Below are 23758 nucleotides of genomic sequence, written 5' to 3' on the forward strand. Positions count from 1 at the left end.
GGTTTTTTTAAATATTGACTTTACTCTTATAATTTACAACTCCACATATTGACTTGGCTTTTTCCATACAAGAGTTTACAAAACCAATCAAAACAAGCTCCAGAAAGTTCACACAAATCAATACAGTTGGCTGTAAGTTCTCTTAATATGTGAAAGCTGTCTTCATGGATTATTTTTGTGTGGCAGTTTGAACTTTTATGTTTAGTCCACTTGGGACTGAGAACGTACAAAAGGTGGAAGGTTGTTCTTGAAGGATGAGCGACGGTCAATAAAGAAAACAGGTTTCTTGAAGCCGTAGATGAAAAACATGTACCATGCCCTACGCCTTAAAGCAACAAACAGAACTGTTCACTAAGGACACACAAGCATGCGCATATATATTGTACAGAGTATAGTACTCAACGGATGAGTATGGTTTGACTCTGATTTATGTTCATTACAAGTATATCATTTGTAGACGTTTACCGTGTAAGTGAAACCCACGTCCATGGAACTGATGTTAGTAAACCAAGAAACAAAATCAGGCATTATGGGATTAGATCCAAGCAATGTGAGTGAGCAATATCACGGCGGGGGACACCAGAAATGGGCTTCACACATTGTACCGATGTTGGGAATCGAACCCGGGTCTTCGGCCTGACGAACGAACGCTTTAACCACTCGGCTACCCCACCGCCCCTTAGATCCAAGGATCACAAGGCAGCCATTCTGTACAGGAATTTTGTTGCAGCTGATACCACTGTAACATCCTTATAGTAAATTTATTGTTACAAAACTAAAATGCAATTATTGTTATAATATGATATCACGTTACATGTCGACTTCCGGAAACAGCATGAAGTCAACAAATAGCAAAGAAATGTTATGCAGTTTTACATTTCCATTTTTATTTAACTGATTTTACAAATCAATCCACATTTATTAATTACAGTGGTTATACACAATAGCATGGCAGGATCATATTCACTTGCAGGAGCATCAGAACGGCAGTATCAAGTAGTACAGTGCTCATTGGAATAACGTGATACGAATATCCGTCACAGTGGTCACGTTTTCAAACTGGGCGTAGGCTGGATATTCCGGAATGACACAAAACTCCTGGGTGTGATGTTATGGGAGATGACAGAGGCGTTGCTCACTTAAATTATCTCATTAATAATTGCTGCAACAAAAGGTTACAACAAAAACAATAAATTATACTGCCATACAACAAATGATGTTTGTACATATAGTATGACCAGAAATTATTGAGAATTTTAGGAATATGTTTAATTGGATTTCTAGCATAAACAACCTTGACCAGCTATCAAGTGCTTGGCCTCATTTAAGAGAGACAACTCCGTTAATCCTTTTTCATTAGTTTGTGAAGAGTTATCCCCTTTGTTTTCTTGCTAGCAGACGACATTTTCAGTGATCCTCAGTATGGATGATTGAGAGAGGGGGAAGTTGATTTTAGAGTATTATAACAAGGACATCAGATCAGCTAAAGTGATTTCAAGTAGAACAGGCATCCCTTTGTCCACTGTTTATCGTGTTTTGAAAAATATTGCAAATGGATATGGCATTGAGCACCAGGGAGGCGCAGGTAGGCCCAGAAAATTGACTGTCGGTGACAGGAGGCGGCTTGGTATTCTTGTTTCTAAAAACAAACGAAGGAGTTTAGAAAACTTAAGGCTGGATATGATTGATAGAGGAACTGTGGCTGTCTGTAAGGAGACAATTAGAACTGAGCTGCATGCAATGGGTTGGCAGAAAAGTCGAGGAATTCCATCACCAATCATGAAACCTGAACAAAAGGAGCGAAGGTTGAACTGGTGCTTACAGCATAGAAATTTTAACTGGGACAATGTGATTTTCTCAGATGAAAGTTCTGTGTGGCTGTTTCCTAATACACTGACATTCTGGACCAAACAAATTGATAAACCTTTGTATCACCGCCCAAAGTACAGTCCGAAATTTAACGTGTGGGGTGGCATATCTGTGTTAGGGGCAACGCCCCTCTGTGTATTTGAAGGGAATATGGACAGTGAGCGGTACAGAGATATTCTCGAGGGACATTTACTTCCATCTGCTCACGTGTTCTATGGAAACTTTTGGATTTTCCAGCAGGACAACGACCCAAAACATCGTTCAAAGCATTCACAGGCCTGGTTTTGGACCCAATATATGACATTATTAGATTGGCCAAGCTATAGCCCTGACCTAAATCCAATAGAAAATGTTTGGGGATTATGAAGGAAAGTGTCAATAAGAAGAATCTGACAAATATTGCTGAAATGAAAGAAGAGGTGGTCCGATATTAGGACAGCATGGACCACGACTTTCTAACTTCTTTGATCAGTAGTATGCCCCGCCGCATTGAAGCCTGCATTGCTGCCCATGGTGACTTGACAAAATACTAACTGTTCACCTGTCTTTGAATCTGGAGTTATGTTCTGCTAATATTCACATTTAATACGTAATGAGTGAAAAAAAAATAATAATTTACAATCTTTAAATTCTCAAAAATTTCTGGTTGTACTGTATAAACGTTTTAACATATATTGTTTTTAACAGCATAACATATTTTATATTGAGTATTTTTGTCACTGTCTCATAATAATCCACCGATTCAATGTATTACTGAAAACATATAGACATTTTTATAACATACCTGAGAAATAATGTCGAATCTCTTGGAATCTATGTCAGACTTTACATTTGCTTTTCTTTACATAGGGCGTTGGGGTAGCCTAGTGGTTAAAGCGTTGGCTCGTCACGCCGAAGGTCCGGGTTTGATTCCCCACATGGACACATTGCGTGAAGCCTATTTCTGGTGTCCCCCCATCGTGATGTTGCTTAAATAGTACTAAAAGCGGCGTAAAACCAAACTCACTCACTCACTCACACATGTCTCTTGTTTACACATTCCCCGTTACTGGGATTCGACCCCTGACGCATGGCATGTCTAGTATAATTTTCAAACTCGCTACTATATTGGCCACACGAACCTTTGGGAAAAAAATTATTGGCTATCTTAAGACCTGTTAAAATTTGCATTGTTGGCTTGTAATAAAAATTGATGTTTTGGTGTGTGTTTTTGTATGATAAAATTAGACGCGGAAGAGGGTGTGAATTATTCCAACATATACATGACGCCATCCACATTGTTGGCAGGGGTAACCTGCGTCGGACATTTGGCTCCAGTTGAATTTATTGCTAGATGTTCCACTTGTTTAATAAATTAGATAAAACTCTTAAACTCTTATATATATTATATGAAAAACTCACTTTCTCGACAAATTCATCGTGTGCGGGATTTTAATCTCATTGAGCGTAGGAGTTTTTAGTTAACTTTCAGATATATCTCCCAAATACTAGACTGTATGGTGGTAAAATCATCCCTTCGCACATGTCTGTCTCCAAGCGCGATTAAACGTAGGATCAAATGGTAACAATATGTTTCATGGTGAAATTATTTCATCGTACCGCAATACAAATTATGTCTCATTCAATTCTGGTTTCTTTATACCAGACTTGAACATTTAAAGTGCAACCCGTGTATTCTTATAATTTCGGGTAAAAAATTCCCCTCTCCTTCTCTTCCGTAATTGACCCGTGAAACTTCGGGTTAGAATTGATCTTCAGCAACCCATGCTTGTCGCAAGAGGCGACTCACGGGATCGGGTGGTCAGGCTCGCTCACGTGGTTGAAACATGTCATCGTATCCCAAATGTGTAGATCGATGCTCATGCTGTTGATCACTGGATTGTCTGGTCCAGACTCGATTATTTACAGACCGCCGCCATTTAGCTGGAATATTGCGGAGTGCGGCGTAAAACTAAACTCACTCATTCACTCTTCCGTAATTCCTTTACCCATGCATATTCCTTATTGACATACATGTATGTTCCTCGAGGCTGAACTCCACATGGGTACTAAGTGTGAAGCCCATTTCCGGTGTCCCCCGCTGTGATATTGCTGGAATATTGCTAAAAGCGGCGTAAAACTAAACTCACTCAATCCTGGAGGCTGAAGATGGTGGTTGTGTGCTTAGGTTCTTTCTGTTGCATGTCATCGTACCCCGACGTTTCCTGATTGTTTACAGACAGCAGTCATATAGCTGGAATATTGAAGAGCACGGCGTTAACAACACCATGTTAAATGTTGTACTTATGCGCGTTAATAAACGTCTTTTCATTTCAGTATGTGATCAGCTCGACAGGGGAGTTTTTATTCTTTTCGGGGCCAGCAGTGCGGCTTCTTACAACACAATCCAATCGTACAGCCAAGCGTTAAAAATCCCCTACTTTCTATTCACGCCGACAAGGAACGAACCCGGCGACGGCTACGCTTACGACATCAGCATCAGCCCGTCTTACACCAGTGCAGTCATCGATATAATCAAATTTTATGGATGGTCAAAAATATATTTCTTGTTTGATTCCGACGACGGTAAGTTTATTTAGGAGTAATGTTCTGTTCGCGCTGTTTGTGTTTTCTTATTGATTAAAGAATTGTATGTGGCGCTTAATGCCTTGCAATCAGTGAATAGTTTTGCGATTGATTTTATAAAATTGTCTCTTTACTGAATGGTTTCGAGTGCATTATTTACGGTCTCTTGGGACCTAGATTTGTGTAATCGTACTGGTATTTTGAACGAAAGAAGAATACAACAATTGACTTTATTGGATAAAATTTCACTTCTAATTAACAAATCGATATTAAAATCGTGAATGCAAACTGTATTTGTTTGCTAAGCCATGAAGGGACAATTTGTCAATATGAAACAGTTGATAAGTTTCTCGTAATTAAAGCCCGTTTACATTCCCATTATTTGACACTGACTTCGATGGAAACATTTGGCAGCCATGCTGGAGCCTGAAGCTTATAGAGAAATATAGGATAATTTTGTGAGAATGGTGTCTGATGGTTTAGTCGAAAAAAGAAATAACAACCATTGACATGCATTTTGTGTCGAAAACCTTTTTTGTAGGACTTTGGCAATTACAGAACATCTATGATGCCTTTAGAGAACCCAATACAAGCCTAGTTGTGGATGCTCAGAGACTCCGCGCTGTTGCAATGTCACGTGATGTTCTACGAAAATTAGACCGATCTGATCGGGTCTATAGGAAGAGAATTGTGGTGTCCTTAAGGAATGTTTCTTCGTATCAAGTTTTCCTCAATCAAGTGAGTTTCATTCTTCATGATGAAATCTTCTTTGTTTTACTAATGTTATGCATCATTTCAGGTGTTTGAAACTGAAAACTGTGTTGTTGATATCGTGTAAAAAAATTAAAAGGGTGTCCAAGTTGAATCAACCAGCAAGTAAAATCACGCCTGGAAAATACGCATTCAGATTCCCTACTGACTATAGGTATGATTACACAATGCCATTTTTCAGAAAGTGGTCAAATGTAACATATGTTATATTTGGGATTACACTTTCTTAGTAAAGTACAGATTCTAGTACTTTTGTTGGGTTGAGTTGAGTCCCATCCGGGATTCGAACCCACACCCTCAGAGGATGGGACTCAACCCAACAAAAGTACAAGAATCTGTACTTTACTAAGAAACTTTAATTCCAAATATAACATATGTTATTTCTCTTTTAGAAATTTACACTTATTGCAATTGTCTCCAAACAAATTCCCTTTGTACGGTACGTTTCATGCAAATACAAGAGACAGTACAATTTTCCATACTTATATACGATCACTGGGAACAGCTCAGGCCATTGTACAATATAATAGCTAGTGTTCACTATAAAACAGTAATGATGTTGTTCGCGAAAAGGTGAACGCGTCCTGCGTCGCCGGTGGCCCCCGACACAAACACATGCAAAGGCAAGTTAATGTTCTCCACATATCAGTTAGTTCTCACTTACAATAAAAGCATTGCCAAGAAACATCAAAGTTGATTTCCACCAAAATGCCAGGTCAGTATAACCTTAACATAGGTCGATTCTCATCTCCATATATACCTACGTTTAAGTGAATTCCACATGTTACAGTTCATGTGTACATGTTGATCATTACACACCGACATTCCCCATCAACATCTACGTCAATTCCCACTTCCATTTAGGACAATTCCCACCATATTTTCAGACAAGTCTCACCTGCGAGTGATAAAATACAACCATGGGCAGGGGAAAACGAGAATGAAATGGGTGTTTTGTGCTTTGACATTTTTCACCAAAATGTAAAGCCAGTGCATCTGTTAAACCTTTATCAGTCAACTCCCTCAGGCTGCTGCTTTAATTAACTCTTCATGGTAATTAGCAAAGCTGAAATTGTCCAGGGCGACAATTGTCAAAGGTGGGAATTGTCCAAAGCGAAAATTGTCCAAAGTGGGAATTGTCTTGTCAAAATTAGGCAGATGTTAATTTTCGAGTTGAACAGTCCAGCCAGGTTAAACAGATCACAGTGGACAAATTTCTTTGTCACATGACATTTTCCAACAAATTCACAAACGGGACCCACGTTCAATACCATTACACACTCGCCATTGTTGAAATTAGTCCACCCAATATTTATCATAAACATTTATGTATTGATGGAGCAGACAACCATGTGATTGACATCATGAATATCAATATGAACAATTAGGAGAAGCATATTATGAGCAGGTACAAGACAAGCATCAACCAAGTCGGCGAGCTACCAGGATCAGATGGTCAGGCTCGCTTATTTGTACGATGAAAGTTTCTGTACACGGTGTTAAGCAAGAAAAAAAACATTGTTTATACAAGTATAATTTTAATGAAGTATTCGTGTGAGATTTTAAAGTGACGATAGAAGTACGAAACTGTCTTAACCATCTCCTAATCTAAGACGAAGATTTGGCCTATTGCTCACAGACAAACCAAGTAAAGTCGGCGGCTGGGTTCTGTGGAAAGAACGTGCAAAGTTGCAGCGTGTCACATAAAATATGCAAGACCTTTGTTCGCCGTCTGTGAACATCTTTGATTTATATGTCCTTGATAACGATTGTTTTGTAGCAACTCTTGTAAGAGATGGGATATGTTTAATAGCGAACACACGAGACACATACAGGTACCCTTTTGGGTCTGAGCTGTAAATGGTCTACAATGGACACTAAACACAAACACGTGCATGGTCTGAGAATGGACACTAAACACAAACACGTGCATGTATGTGTCTGAGATATAACTGTTCAATAATGAACACAGGAGACACATCCAGGTACACGTTTGTGTCTTGGCTGTAAGTGGTCTACAATGGACACAAAACACACACGTGCATGTATGTGTCTGAGATACAACTGTTCAAATGAATACAGGAGACACATACCGGTTCATTTTGTGTCTTGCTGTAAACGGTTTACAATGGACACAAAACACACACGTGCATGTCCGAGATTTAACTGTTCAAAAATGAACACAGGAGACACATACAAGTACACTTTTGTGTCTGGGCTGTAAATGGCCTATAATGGACATAGGAGACACACATACATGCATGTGTCTGAGATATATATGTTCAATAATGAACACACGATACACATACATGTACACTTGTGTACACGAGATATACCTCCAGACAAACGTTTCAGAGTTGTGCCTGTACAATAATTGACAGACATGACACATACATGTACATGTACACTTATCCGAGCAGTCTATAATGGACACAAGAGACACACGTATATGTAAGTATCTGAGTTATCTTTATAGGTATAGTGATGGACACATGTGTCTGAGCGACAAGGTGCATCCCGTGTTGTTTCATGAATGATGTGCAATTTCATCATTATTAGACGTTTCTTTCAGATTCAACGCCACGGGGTTGTAAACGTCCACTTAAGCGATTCTATAATTAATAAATCATAATTTCCAAAATTTTGTTGTAGTATGCATAAATAACGTGAGTGAGTTACTTATGTTCGATAATGAATCATCGAGATGAAAATACCATGAAAAATATGAAGTGAAAATTATCATGAGAAATATCTGCAATTAGCATAATCCATTAACAATTCCGACCATATCAGAAACACACTTCTATATTTTAATCATCTGTGTAATGAATTGACAAATACCAGTTTTAGGTGTACAATATGACTTTATGTAAAACCGGTTTGCACCAAACGTAGCAAAGCATGAGATGAAACCCCATGATACACATCACCATTAAGTATGTTTCTGGCTCAATATATTCCCTGAATGAAAACGTTTCCCATTTACAGCGACATGACAAGTTACAAAATGATAGCCTGCCTGTCAAGTTACTCAAACCCACACGAAAGTGAATGACATTTAATCAGGCCCCATATGAGATATGTGTTGATTCCATTATAATCGACAACGCGTAATAGCGAGGGAATTATTCGTATTAATTTTGGTATCAGTTTCCAACAATAAACGTCTAATCCAACTGCCATTCACCAAATAGTCTGAGAGGTAGTCAAATTGACCATCACTGAGAGTGTTTGGCCTCCAGTGGATCCATATGGCAGACCGTCTAGACCAATAGAGATCTTATATAGGTATGTCTAGATCATTGAAGTTATGTACACTTTGAAATGATGCTGGGGTCAAGTGTTCAGGCAGATGGCGAAAACGGATTGATGGTTGCACAGCTTGATTGACAACAGTCTGGATAATGAGATGACCATCGAAGACCTCATTCTCGACTGTCCTACTGGTTATTTTTAAAAAACGTGTATTTGGTTCTTGGTGTGAAGTGATATTACGTGTTAGGTTCGACAGACAAGGCGAGAGACACATCATTGGATTTGCTCATATAGGAATATGTGTTTTGTCGTGCAAGGAGACAGGGATATAACTTGGCATCCATACAATGTACACAGAGATCCACAATGACTGCTTTAAAGTATTGTACATGTAGAATGTATTTACCGAAATATATACTTTATTCAAATATCCCCCAGTTTGCAGGCATTTTCTTTGTATGGTCTCAACGGGATACAAAATGAGGAAATGTATATGTACACATATAATATATCTGAAAATGTATCATGTAGTAAACAGCAAAAACACGGTCTGTAACAAGTGTTGGGGTGCTTTGATAATAGCGCGCCATCGACCTCAGACATCGAAAACGATATCGGTAATGTTGAACATACACTATTTGACAGACTGCGAAATACTAACGTGTGCCAAGACACACGTTCCGTTAGGGATACATTCTCCACATTGAGGGAACATATCATAATGATTATGGACACCCCCACCCCAATGGCTGCTACCTGGTCCGACAAAAAGCTACCTGTGGTGTGAAAAGAAGCGTGTTTTGTACTATTTTCTATCCTGTACACGTTATAACTTGGTTAGGAACATAGTGTAGTCTGGCCTACAGCAAATGTAAAGCACTATTTCTGTCGTATTCATTACACTGATTTGCACTGATGGTACATCAACAGGTCCCCAAATCCATGAATCGCCCCGATTATGATCATTGGTTGACATCACAATTCATTGCTGTCAACACGCTGAGTCAGTTTACCTTTCCCACTGTTTACACACCTTGCTATGGCTTGCGTATAGTTTAACGTTGTGTTCAATCCTAATCAGTGCATTACTGTATCCAATCGAAATGACCCGTGAAGATCCATGAGAGAATTGGTCTTTAGCAACAAATGCTTGTCGTAAGAGGCGAGTAACAGGAGTAACAGGTCAGGCTTGCTTATTTGGTTGATACATGTTACTGTATCTCAACTGTCTAGATCGATGGATTCGATGCCCATTATGCTGGCCACTGGTTCAGACTCGATTATTTACAGACCGCCGTCATATAGCTGGAATATTGTTGAGGGCGGTGTTAAATAAACAAACAGACAAACAAATCAAATTGTAATCATAACATTCTCACATACTTTCGTCCTTCTTTGCAGATTGTTGACGTGGGTATGAACAGAGAAGACTATCATTACGTCATCGCGGGCCCGGTTTGTGAGCGATTATTATTTAGGTTGCTATGTTTCAGTGTCTGTGACATCAGTTTCATATGCCTTCCCTGCATAGTGAATGTTTGAATATAACAGGGTTGGAAAAATGAGTATGTGAACTCCGCAGTCAGTTGTTCAAGGCGACGGACTTAACGTTGTAAAGTGATGTCCCTTACGCGCCCCATGACTCTGTGGATTCTTGATAGCCAGGTTGACATTGGTTATGTTCGAAATCGTTAGCAATACTCCCATAACTCAACATCTCCAGTTCCATCTCCGAGGTGGACATTAAACTGACCTTTGACCTTGACCTCCGCGTGCCCTCATGAGAAACGAGGAATTACATACATACTAAATTACGATCGTATTTGTGTCATGAAATGGTTCTGAATACATGTACGTCAACTCAGCCATGTCTATTGCTCGTCTTGGTCGCAAATGTATTAAAACTTCAGGATAGGTAATCTCCGTTATTCATTAAACATTTCACTGGGCGTTAAAGGTAGATTACCGAAGAACGTTTTGTAAATGTACCACTGATTATCATGAATGCAAGATGGAACCTAATATCAAGTACAACCTGTTCATCGTTGGGTACAGTTCATGGATTTCTACATACAGGCGTGCAAGACCCTTTCCATATTCATAAAAAATCTCTATCCAAGTGCTAGGTTAGTCAATTGTTCGCCTAAAATACCTACTGAACAAGTCGAAATAAGGAATTGTAACGGACGTCCTTTTTGTCAATGTGACCTGACATGTGGGAATGTTGATCGAAAACCTCCTGAGAAAGCGTCCAATGACGCTCTGTGAAATCTTGATATATAAGGATGCTCTATTGTAAAATGAAAAGAAAACCGTTACTATTGGACCAAAACAATAAACGGAGCCGAAAACACAATTATAGCAACAGTTTATATTTCATCCTATGATCGAAGTTCCATGTGAAGTCAGAGATGTTGTTTTCACATGGCGGGAAACAATTTCTTGTAAACACAACTTTTGATGTACAATCGACAATGTTCAGTTTACTAAGGTGTCAAAGAGAGTCGTGCAATTCTTGCTAAGATGTTGTTCAAAGGTGCAGCATTCAAGGTCTTTGTAAAGCTTTCAAGAACTTTTATGGTAAACATATGGAGGACAAACTTGATGCATCAGTGTCCAAAATGATGCAAATCTCTGTCTTAATGTCTACGTTCTGTTTTGTTACGGTGATCAATTGACTAGTTGCATTTGGTTATGCCACCGGTGGGGCAGGATCCGCTCACCTTTTAAAGAACACCTTGTATCATCACTATTTGATAGTGATTCGTATCTCATGACGCCAATCTTTGGAGTTTCTGGTCCAGATACTATTATTTACAGACCGCCTTATTTACTGAGGCTTTGTACTAACAAAAGCAGGCTCAAAATATAGTACAACCGTCTCTGCTTTTCGCAGAGATTTCTTATGGTTATGGAAAGGGCGTGGTCGGTATTATTCCAACATACAGCAATATCGCCCGATTCCTACACTCCAGACTGTTCGCGTAGTCTTCCATGCCATTCCAATCAGGCGTTAATAACGAAAAGGTGCCCATCAAAGCGTAATATTTTGACGTTTACTCTCCATGAAATGTATTCATCCATGTCTATTTAATATCGGTTGCCAGACTCACGTCAATCACATCATTGGTGAATGGCATTTGTGGGTCAGTACCAATTTATCATTCATAAAGCTAGCTTAGGAGTTAAAAGCGACTACAAACATGCCTTTACTCGAACATGGTTGGCAAATTCATCATTGGAGTCATTATATTTCAGTGTCTGTGGATTCCTTTTTTCAAATCTCTTAGGGAAACTGTTTTTGTTTTTCAAAGCGTGCAAGATTAAGCATCACGCATTGTCAATCTTTCACTGGTAAAACAGGTACTAAAAACAGAATTCATGTGGGCGGAAAAGGAGGTCGTTTTCACATGGGACCTGATTTCTTCCAGAGTCACGAACCTTTCAATGCAGTGTGTGTGTGTTTTAACTTCGGCTTTCAGAATTGGTCAAATTAGTTTAATCTTAACATTTACATGCACACGGCCCTGGTTACAAACTTTTCTAAAGAATATCCACATTTTAAACGTATGAACTTTGAAAGTGAATCAAATTGTACATGAAACATTGATTCGTACTTGTGGCTTTTCTACCATAAGTGTTATTAAAGTAACGGCAGTAGGCCGAACATGTATCATGTCTCCTAAATCAATGTCCTGTTGCCTATCTCACAATACGGTAATCATATCCATGCATGTATGTTTATCGCTTTCGTCAATATTGTGCATTGCAGGATATCGAACTACTAGACCTCAAATCATTTCTACACGGAGGGGTCAACGTAACCGGTTTCCGTTTGCTGGAGCCTCGCCGTGGGGAGAGCATGTCTGAGGATATGAGAGCTGGCATCACCCATGGGAGGAACCTAAACCGGTTAGGTAAACCGACACCTCTGAAGTTTCGAGAATCGGTGAGGCTGGACATGAGTTTTCTATTTCCTATGTCAATAGCATAATGGACACTGGTTTAGATTCCGGATTGGTTGCCTTGTGCCTGATGGGGCTGGAGGGGACACGTTAATTCCATTTCCAGAATCATTTCACGGGTGCAAGCAGCCTTTGTATGGTTTAACCCGATAGCACGTGTTCCAAATGTCACTTTCCTCTGGGAGCGGAGTGAGTGATTAATGTTTGATGGCGATCTGTGTACACCTCGTGCCCATTGAATTAACAATGCTCATCAAAACAAGCCGATTTTCAACATATGTCGAAAAGCTTTTATTATTAGGTCAATATTTCCCTGAGATTTTCCGATTGTAATGTGGATCTGGCTCTCTGATGACCGACACTTAAAACCCGTTTTGGAATGGATTAAGTAATGAGATGGAAATGGATTATCTGTGTCGGTATTGTTTACAGAAGGAACATGAGTTTTTCTACAGGTTCACGTCAGCGTTCCTATTAGTTTTGCAAACTGAAACGTCATTTTGACAGTAACGCGGATCGTATTCTAATTACGTCAAGTACCACCACGTGTACTTGTAGAGAATCAAATCATCCATCTGAAATATATATTTTAAGTTAATGTATTTTAATATTTTCACTCAAGAAGTGATAGAGACGCTGGTTTCCCATCTGCATCTAACATACTCCTTAAAGTCATGAACACACGCCATTAAGGAAGTGGGCAAATGTAACATATCTTATATTTGCGATTATACTTTGTCAGTAAAGTACAGAATCTAGTGCTTTTGTTGGGTTGAGTCCCATCCAGAATGCCAGTTTGGGGAAGCCGCAATGGCTGAGTGGGTTAGATGGCTGACTTTGTGCGCTGCCTGACTTCAAGAGTGTGGGTTCGAATCCCGGATGGGACTCAACCCAACAAAGGTACTACAATCTGTACTTTTACTGAGAACGTGTAATCCCAAATATAACATGTTACTTTCAGTCATGATTCATAATTGAATCATAAAAATATCTAGCACAATATAATCGACATCCTCATTATCATCATCTTCATCACAAATACTCATTGTTGGATCTGTTGCTGTTGTTATGGACATCTAATGATGGCCATTCATCTGTCATCACTACCCAGGTAGACATGGAAACCTCTGCTAAAGTTGCATGTTTGTTTGTTTTTTTCAACACAGACTATAATGACTATAATGTTAACATACTACCTTTGGTCCGCCAAAACCACCGTGTTTCAAAAAGTAGTGAATGACTTTCTTCTTTATCACGTGGGCCTTAAATCGAAATTGCATTTTCACTCACTCACTCACTCACTCACTCACTCACTCACTCACTCACTAACTATCCAAGCTGCTTCATCGTTCACATGTCTGGTTCAGACTCGAATATTTACAGACAGCCGCCATAAAGCTGGAATATTGGTTAGTGCGACATTAAACAGCACGCTCGCTCGCTCACTCACTCACTCACCCACTCACCCACTCACCCACTCACCCACTCACCCACCACTATCTTCCACAGTTACATGCACTCATTACGTATAAGAACATCACTAACAATGCCTGCATGTCCTGTATCTGCCCAGACTGAAGCTGCGTTGGCCGCAGACGGAATCAAGGTGGTGTCCCGGGCGTTCAACCTCCTGCTGGACAGTCCAACCGACCGAGACATCTACCGGACATTCCGACACGGACAAGTGTACAATGATGGCACCCGGGGCGTCAAGTGCAGAGACTTCCCCATCAAACCGTGGACGCACGGATTCACCATCAAGAAGGCCATTACCAAGGTGATGCGTCATAAATGTCAGCATTATGACCTAATTACGTATATGTATTGGCACAGGGCGATCAGTTTGACCCTACTAATGGTAATCCTGCATCTTTTCAAAATGTAGGAAAGTAAAAATCTGTGTTTTATCGATCCCTTAGACTTATGTATCAACGCTTGTAGCCATTAAGTCGTGCTTGTCTGATATTCTGTGGAGCGATATTGAACATAATATCTCATTGCCAGTAATGTGCGTTTGATTATTGCAGTGTGACCTTTGCTTTTGTTCTCTACGCATACTGACATTACAATTCAAATATGGCAAATGAAACTCTCAACCTTCATTAGATTTACGCATACCGTTGAGACAAGCGTAACCGCACAAATAGACGCGCTCTGCGGAGTGTGGACGTGGGATACAGTTCTTCAGTGTCCTACATACATGTATGACGCAAGAGACGATTAATGAGTATTGATACAGTCTGTGATCTTGCGCCCGTGTATGGTTGTTTTCCAATACAACACTGCACACTATCCAAATACATGTATTAAAGAAACGGATTTGAAATGCAATTTCCTGTTGTTGCATTGTCCACATCACCAAAGGTCCAAATTGCCCACTCGAGTAGACATATAAAGAATATTTGGTTTAGTTTATGCTCTCGGATTCCCCGTGCAGAGCTGCCTTCTTTAATAATTGCGATGATCCGCTGATGCATACTAGGATCAAAGATAAACAATAATGTTGACGATCTTCACAGAACATCACTCCAGCAAACTAAGTTAAGTTTTCACGACAAAGTCTTTGGGGCAGTCAATTGGCCTGAACCTTATCACCATTCATCTGAGTTAGTTGGTTGGTTGGTTGGTTGGTTAGTTGGTTGGTTGGTTTAACGCCGCACTCAGCAGTATTCCAGCTATATGTAAATATTCTAGTCTGGACCAGACAATCCAGTGACCAACCATTCATCGAGGCGTCGAATAATTAAAATGCAGTTGAAACCGTCGATAAGGCCTTCTCACTCGCTCAGCAGTTTTGACTAATGTAAATTCACTCTCTTATACTTATATTCACACCGCATATACACCTGTACCCCATTCGATTCTTTTTACGCTGTGTTAAGATGGGTATGGGGTCAAAACGGTTCGTAGCGAGTAACATTGTGAAGGAGGAACGTAGTGCATCATATGCATGATATAAGAGCACATATGCATGTTCGTATGTTATCATTATATGAATTAGCCGGTTGATGAAGGCCATAGGCACTTGGGTTCATACTCTGCGAAATGCCTGATACAGTCCAGCCGCAGTTGTCGGCCTTGGTTGGAGGTCATTCAGTCTTCTTAAAATCTCGTCCCAAAGGTGTCCTATTGGACACTCCTATCCGGAGTGACTGCAGGCTATTGTAGGGTTTGGATGTCATGTTGTCGTGGAAGTCCAATGTTGCTCTGGCAATGAGCGCACGAGCGTTGTCTTGCTGGAAGATGTGATTTCTGTGATAACGTCCATAATGTGGTACAACGTGGTGCCTTATGACTTGGTCAATATAGCGAGCAGCTGTCACGTCATTTCCTCATCCTGGACCGAGATTCTGCAACACCACGATGCAAACTATCTGGTTCAGACCAATTGCACCCCACACCATGATGCTTGGACCACCCCACGAGTCTCTTTCAACAATACACTAATGGAAAACAGTTCCCCACGCCTTCACCATACTCTCACTCTTTGCCATCGACTGTCGAAACACAATATCGGCTTTCATGAGATAAAAGCACAGTTCTCCATTGTCGATAACGCCAATTTCGATGCTGAGTTGCCCATTGCAGTCGGTTTTGGCGGTGATGAGCGGTGAGGACAGGACTACGATATGGTCTGTGACAGCAGAGGTTATCTTTCGCGCAAACGTCAACGCACTGTATCGGCACTGATGGGTCTGTTGTGAGTCCCAATGGTCTGGCGAGCTGTTTCCATCGCTCTGGGAAGCGATCCTACAGATGGTTGCGCACAATCTGTCGGTCTTGACGTTGTGATGTTACTGCAGGTCGTCCACTGCGTGAACGGTCTTGGATGCTGTTAGTGACCCGATACCACTCCTGCAGTCGGTAGATTGTCCTAACATGAACATTAAAATGAGTGGCTACCCTCCGTGCAGTCTGGACAACTTGCAACCGTCCCAAGACTTGGTTCCTCTGATCTCTCGTAAGTCGTGCCATGGCGATTGTGTCAAAACAAAAATGATTTTACACGAGTTTAGGACTCGCTCTCATTGGTAGGGTTGTCACGACATGCACGTGCATTTCATTTTCACGAATGTCATACGGAACCTTTTACCATGTCTGCCTTTTTCGGTGCGTTTGGTCGATATGCCTTTTCATCAGAAAACACACTGATGTTGGTAATAACTGTCAATTTGGACTGAAAACATGTTAACAAAACGGTACAATCATAATAAAAACACCACCTTGTAAGAACAAAAGGCGACGTTTCTTTTGTGGTTCAGTATATATGGTTACATCGAAGATTGATTTCTCCACTAACTTGGGGGAACCAACTGTAAACCTTATGCAGATGAATTGCACGAGGATCATGCATCAAATGGATGAAAGGCATGTGCAAATATCGTGCATGTGAACAGCTGCGTTTTGGTGTAACGTTTGGTTAAGAATTTGTCAATTTTCACTGATTTTTATCATTTACTGAGCTCATGACAATAACCTTTTCAACGTTGAGAATTTGTTTTACATTACATTAGTTCATTGTAAACAGTACCTTTTAACAGTATGGAATATTTTGCAAAATTTAGTTTAGAAAAGTTGCCTGTAGTAAGTGACTATATTTACACTAGTGAGTCTGAACTTTTGATGGGAAGTATATATTAACTTTACTATTCCTTATATCATAATATTTTTTTCATGTCAGGTCAAGATACGGGGACGCTCCAAAAGGATTGGTTTCCATTCCAGTGGTATCCGACAACGTCACAAACTGGATGTGTTACAGCTGGAGTATAAACAGAAACTCAGAAAGGTCAGTGTATCTAATTACTGTACGATAATGTCTGGAACTGCCGTGTGGAGTCACTCTAAACAACGCTACTTTCATTTATAGTCTTACGAGTGTCGTAAGTTCGTCTAAAAGTTATGGAGTCTTAGTGCTACCATCGGTTTGTGAAGTGGGCCCCTGCTCTGGTAGAAGGCCTGCACAGTTGCCCAACAGAAACTAAAGTGATATTTTAACAAAATCGTATTGACTCATTTTGACGAAACGAAATCTCAGGTGAAAATAGACATAGTCATTTTACTTGATACTTGATTTATCAACTTGTTATAGGGTGAAACCACACCTGATGCAGGGCTTATATGAAACAAACGAGCACGGGTATAGTGTTCACAAACTATTGGTCTTAATCAGGAGTAGCAAAAGCACTGTAAGTCCCCATGGTCCCTAGTATGGTGATCTACCTTCAGTTGTTGGCGACCTATAGCCCGTTTTTATGTTGTATTGTCTTCGTAAATAAAATAGTTTTACATGTACATGCTAGTTGTAGACTCCATCTGTGATACTCTAGTTATTTTACAGTCCTTCGATGACTGATTATTTTGCAACTTATATTTATTGTGTGTGTAAAACCTTTCTCGTCACTACATGGCTGAAATATTGCCAAGGTGAGGTTAATTTTAACTCACTCACTCACTCTCAATCAGGGGAAACTAGGGCTGTTTCACGCCTGAGGGATGCAGTTCTGAATAACAACTTGCGGCTCCTTGAAAAATGTCGATCACCTGAGCCACTACTGAAAAGTGACCTGAATGAATGAATGAATGAATGAATGAATGAATGATAGAGCCAGTCACAAAAAAAGGAAGTTCACACATGTATCATTTAGAATTATAACTGCACACCTTCTTCCTGTATAGAATAACACGTGTATTACAGGTAGGCACCTGGTCTAAATCTGACGGCTTCAACACAAGCATGGCTCGACCCGAGAAGGAGACGTTTCCCTTACCAGCAAACAGAACCAGGATAGTCACTACCATACTGGTCAGGGCATGGCAAGCATTTGCATGTTTAGATATCGTTCCGCGGCATGTCTATACGCTACAGAATACCATGCATGACAACTAATTTAGAAACGTATGGTTGAAACGTCAGTTACGTCGCACAGGTTGAACCCAAGACATGCTTGAGTACGTTGTTTTCTGATGTGTCGAATTATGAAGACGATGTGAGTTCGCCACAGTATTTCGGTCCGTTTTAATTCCACAAGTTGATTAAAGACTATGTTATTTTGATTGTTTTATTGAATGAGGAACTAACAATAGTCATGTTTAATGAGGTATGTAAAATGAAACATATTCGAAAATATTAATCAGATTCAGTCATTTTACTTCAGGACTGTCAGTAATTGGTTGATGTCAATAGGTGAATATGAAATCTTTCACAGGTTGATCCATTTGTCATAAAGGATTGTCCACCCAATGGCTCCCCTTGCACCGGAAATGAACGTTTCCAAGGCTACTGTGTCGATCTCGCCCGACATGTGGCGGAACTTGTCAAGTTTGATTACGTCATCGAGCTAGTGAAAGATGGAGGGTACGGAGGACGGCTGCCTAACAACTCGTGGACGGGCATGATCGGGGAACTCATTAGAGAGGTGCAGTCAGCTTGCAATAGGATATAGTCAACTGTATTACGATTGTCTTCCATGACACATATGTTAGCTGCTCCACTGCCAGTCACTCTATGTCAGCTGCAATTTGTAATTGTTTGGTGCAATTGTTCTCAAAGTAATGATGATGATATATACTTGAGTTAACATGTTATAAATTGAGTGTCAGTACTGCAGCTTAAATAATATGATCGACAGTAGTGCAGCTGTCATATAGTGAGTGAAAGTAGTGCAGCTGTCATATAGTGAGTGAAAGTAGTGCAGCTGACATATAGTGAGTGAAAGTAGTGCAGCTGTCACGTACTGAGTGAAAGTAGTGCAGCTGTCATATAGTGAGTGAAAGTAGTGCAGCTGTCACATACTGAGTGAAAGTAAAGCTGTCATATAGTGAGTGAAAGTAGTGCAGCTGTCATATAGTGAGTGAAAGTACTGCAGCTGACATATAGTGAGTGAAAGTAATGCAGAAAGTAGTGCAGCTGTCATATACATAGTGAGTGAAAGTGGTGCAGCTGTCATATAGTGAGCTGAAAGTAGTGCAGCTGTCAGCTGTCATACTGTGAGTGAAAGTAGTGCAGCTGTCATATAGTGAGTGAAAGTAGTGCAGCTGTCACATACTGAGTGAAAGTGGTGCAGCTGTCATATAGTGAGTGAAAGTAGTGCAGCTGTCATATACTGAGTGAAAGTAGTGCAGCTGTCATATTGTGAGTGAAAGTAGTGCAACTGTCATATAGTGAGTGAAAGTAGTGCAGCTGTCATATAGTGAGTGAAAGTAGTGCAGCTGACATATAGTGAGTGAAAGTAGTGCAGCTGTCATATAGTGCGTGAAAGTAGTGCAGCTGATATGTAGTGAGTGAGCACCTGTCATATAGTGAGTGACACTGTGGTATGAATGACCTGCTATAGTGTAAGTGAAGGAAAGCTGAAGTTAATGTGCAAGACTCAAGATGTCTGGCCTCCAATGCTAATGGCCGGCTGAAGAGGCACGTGCATGTACACTTGTTCGTCAAGATATTAATGACCAGCTGGACCAGTTGTACATCTTCAGTTTGTTGAATACAGAACAGATGCAGGTACATTAGAATCCATAATTAAAATCAATATTAAGTCGACACAGAAGTGAGAAATCCTGCGATTCAATTATGGAAGTTATTACTTGCACGGAAGTCAATACTGTGAAGAGTCCTCCAAAGGGACATAATTCGTGGATGTTAAGAGTACTTCCCAAAACCTCTGTCAGTGATGATGGCATCATTGGCGATGTGGTCGCCGTGACCTTCTACTGCATCTCCACTGCGAAGGATACAGCAGTATGAATTGAAGATGACATTTGGGGTCTTTTCCTTTTGGCATATTCTTTCTTCTATAAATGCCGGGGATTATCATATGATATGTACTCTGTTTTTATGTTTATAAATTTAAATATGAACAAAACTATCATTAACGAAACAAAGCATCAATTTCGATATCAGCTAAAGGGAGATAATTTGTTAGGTTCTGTATTAGAAAATATTCGCTTGTCAAAGGGAGACAATTTGCCACTTAATGTTAATAGTATGTGGCCCCCAAGGAAACGTGTTGTTGACAATGTTCTTTTTGACAAAATCGAGGATAGCAGAAGCATGTAGATTTAGCATGGTTGAAAAGCATTCTAAAAACATGTTGTTGACAAACTCACATCATTCAGTCGGGGAGGGCGAGAGATGAGAGTTGCAGTTTAGACCAGCTGATGTTTTGAAACCAGCATGTTATTGCCTTGTGTGGTATCGGTAAGGCAATGTATTAAACGAAATTGTAACTTTCTTAAAGCATGCCCGTGTATTTAAAATGATTTTTTTTTCTTTCAAAGGAAGCCGATGTTGCCATTGCACCACTAACGATCACAAAAATACGAGAGCGTGTGGTTGACTTCTCCAAGCCTTTCATGAACACAGGGATCAGTATCATGATCAAAATCCCAGACAAGCAAAAACCAGGCATATTTTCCTTCATGGATCCCTTCTCCAAAAGCATCTGGCTATGCATTACACTCGGATTTTTGGCGGTCAGCTTTGTGTTGTTCCTTGTGGGAAAGTTTTCTCCCTTTGAATGGGACGTTGAATGCACAGGTGAAGGTCAGAGTGCAAGTACAGCGTTTACGTTGTGTAACACGTTATGGTTTGCGCTCGGAGCCTTGATGCAACAAGGATCAGATATATCACCAAGGTAGGTGACGACAACGAACAAAAAACACTTTTCCTTTGATTTTAAAGGATGTATTGATGGCATCGTTCTGGATTGACCCTTGAGTGGAGCACAACGTCACATAATTCACTTAATAGGCAAAACTATTTTCATTGTTTTAAAAGTTAACATTTAAACAACACAGGAATTACGCAAATGCTGGCTTGAGTAGAATTGTTTGTTGTTCTTGCTTTTGAGGAAATGTATGGGAATCAGTAAAGACAACAGGAAGAAATCACTCATTGCCATCATTTACCCAAGCGTCTGTATTACCTTGTGCCATACATCAAACAAGTGAATTTGGCTGGTGTTCGACATAAAGAGACCAGGTGTCATTACTAGCCAAATAATTGTGTCCAATAAACTTCAAAATTGTCCCGATATGGCTGAAATATTGCCGATGTGACGATAAATCTTAACTCACTCACTCACTCAAAATTGTCCTGTGACCCAAAATGTGCGAGTATCATATATCGCTAATGTCTGTAAATGCTACTTAGTTAGATATATACTGAACAGCAAAAGTAACGCAAGTCTGGCTTTTGTCAGGTTTTTTAATAGAAGACAACCAAAATCATGTCTAATCATTTATTCTATAGAAAACACTGTCACTTTAACAGTTGAAAGTTGCTGTTGACATTGAATTGCAATAAGTTCACACTGATCACAGTCCGTCAAATGGAGATACCCCTGAACGCGAAAAGTGACAGTCTCTTTAGTAGCACGTATAGCCACCTTGAGCTTGCACACAGACCGTGCAACGTGGCCTCATTGAGTTTACTAGAGTCTGAAAGACTGCCTGATGCAACTGGTTCCGCTCAAACACCAATCTGTATTCCAATTGTGCAAGTGTGAGTGGCTGTCTACCTGCCAAAACCCTCTGTCCAATTTCGTCCCAGAATGTTCAAAGGGAGCCATATCCGGGAAAGAGACGCTCATGGAAAAATGTTAACGTTGTTCTGAGCCAGATGATCCATCGACACCCTTGCTGTGTGAGGGCTGCTGGCGTTGTTGACGTGTCAAAACTAGCCCCACATATGGCCGTCGGCAGTGGATTCCAACAGCCCGAAGACGACGCCTAATCGTATCGCTGGACACTGCTCCACTTTACCCAAGAACTAAGGCTGCTGTTACTGTTTCTGCTTCCTGCTGTTACTGCTTCTGAGTTCGGTTCCTTAGATGAGTGACCCGGATGAACCGATCTTGCGTATGAATTGTCACTCGTTGCCGTCCGGTACGAGGACGATCAGCAGCAACCCAGGTTTGCTGATGACGTTGAGCAAGTCGTGTAATGGTGGTAAGATGACAGCCCAATTGCCTAGCTACAGCGGTTGCAGAGCTACCTCAGTGCAACTTTCCAATGGCCTTTCCCCTCTGCTCGGTCGTTAGTCTAGGCATCGTTTGCGTACACCTCCTAGCGTCAATACTGAACTGTTTTTTGACACAAACCTTTATAAAGAATACCTGAGAGTGAAATGCATGCTTTCCATCCAGAACCGTTGATGCACGTGCTAAACTTATGGTTTTGCTGCACTGTTGGTGTGTTTGTGTGAATGGTTCGTATGGACGTCAAATTGCATCACATCATCTCATCTTGGATCATTACGTCACTTTTCCATGAACGTTCCATAAACATGAACGCTTACCATCATGAAATTTCATTTTTTCGAAACTTGCGTTTCTTTTGCTGTTCAGTATATATATATATCCTATACATACACACATCGCTGTTCGTGGGTCTATGCAGGTCACGCCTGCAGTCGATACAAAAAAGATATATGCCAGATTTAATTCGTCGAGGCGTTTCATCGCATCTCATAAAAAGATTCCTTCATTCATCACTGCCACAAACGGTTTCAATCACAAATGACCACGAAAACCCCTACAAATTCGCACCTATGCAAACTGAAATCCTTGATGCATGAGTTAAATCAGTTTACTTCAATGAAATAAGATAACTGTGTGTGGAGATTTGTGGAAGAGAGCAAATAATCACGTTAAAGACCCAATCCCGGTTTACCGTGTAATTTCACGCACGAATGCCTCCGGTTAAAGGTAGCTTCTGCCTCAGCTGTTCAATCCAAGCCCTAATCAGTTTGTATCTCCGAACGAAGAGTTAATGCGGCGCACTGAAAGCCAGTTATCGCACGCCCTCGAGCTAAATCCACTGCTCCAGCTTATGGTGCCAATAGAGCCTGGTAATGATGGCACTTCTTGGAGATGTCTCGTGGAGATGAATATTCGGCCAAGGATAACGTGGGACTTACAACGTATATGTTCCAACCTTCCGAAATCGATTTGCAATGAACGTAAGACAATGGTGTACTTGAATCATGGATGTGATTGGTTGATGTCTGTTAATGTTCGGTTTACTTTCTTCTAGCTTACTGGGAAGAATAAATCTGCTTAAACTAGATATGGTATTAACTGCCTTGAGGTTGAATAGTTGTATCATGGTTGTCTAACTGGTTTACCGTAAATACCCTGGAAGACGGGAACATCATTGAGACAATATGATTACGAACATCTGATTGTTAGCACACAAAGGACCAGTCGGATGTTCTTCACGTAAGGATGGTCTGTAACAAACCATCCTCAATATCAAGGATGTGATAGCAAACAGGGACCCGTCTCGCAAAGCGATCGTAGGGTTACGACAGTCGTAAGTCTATGTTGAAG

The 23758-nt window shown here is 40.5% G+C and overlaps 1 protein-coding gene across 1 annotated transcript in view; it reads left to right on the forward strand.

Moving 5' to 3' along the window:
* The window catches only part of LOC124283078 (glutamate receptor 1-like), a 49065-nt gene that overhangs the window by 14156 nt on the left and 11151 nt on the right, over nucleotides 1-23758 (forward strand). Inside the window, exons 3-11 of the mRNA XM_046719100.1 lie at nucleotides 4186-4434; nucleotides 4976-5172; nucleotides 9862-9915; nucleotides 12233-12409; nucleotides 13999-14202; nucleotides 17107-17214; nucleotides 18124-18231; nucleotides 18635-18844; nucleotides 20706-21061. Coding sequence (XP_046575056.1) covers nucleotides 4186-4434; nucleotides 4976-5172; nucleotides 9862-9915; nucleotides 12233-12409; nucleotides 13999-14202; nucleotides 17107-17214; nucleotides 18124-18231; nucleotides 18635-18844; nucleotides 20706-21061 — 1663 coding nt within the window. The remainder of the gene's footprint in view (nucleotides 1-4185; nucleotides 4435-4975; nucleotides 5173-9861; nucleotides 9916-12232; nucleotides 12410-13998; nucleotides 14203-17106; nucleotides 17215-18123; nucleotides 18232-18634; nucleotides 18845-20705; nucleotides 21062-23758) is intronic.

Source organism: Haliotis rubra, unplaced genomic scaffold (genome assembly GCF_003918875.1).
Source record: "Haliotis rubra isolate DU_JTF1 unplaced genomic scaffold, ASM391887v1 Scf31, whole genome shotgun sequence".
In the NCBI taxonomy this organism is placed as follows: Eukaryota; Metazoa; Mollusca; class Gastropoda; order Lepetellida; family Haliotidae; genus Haliotis; species Haliotis rubra.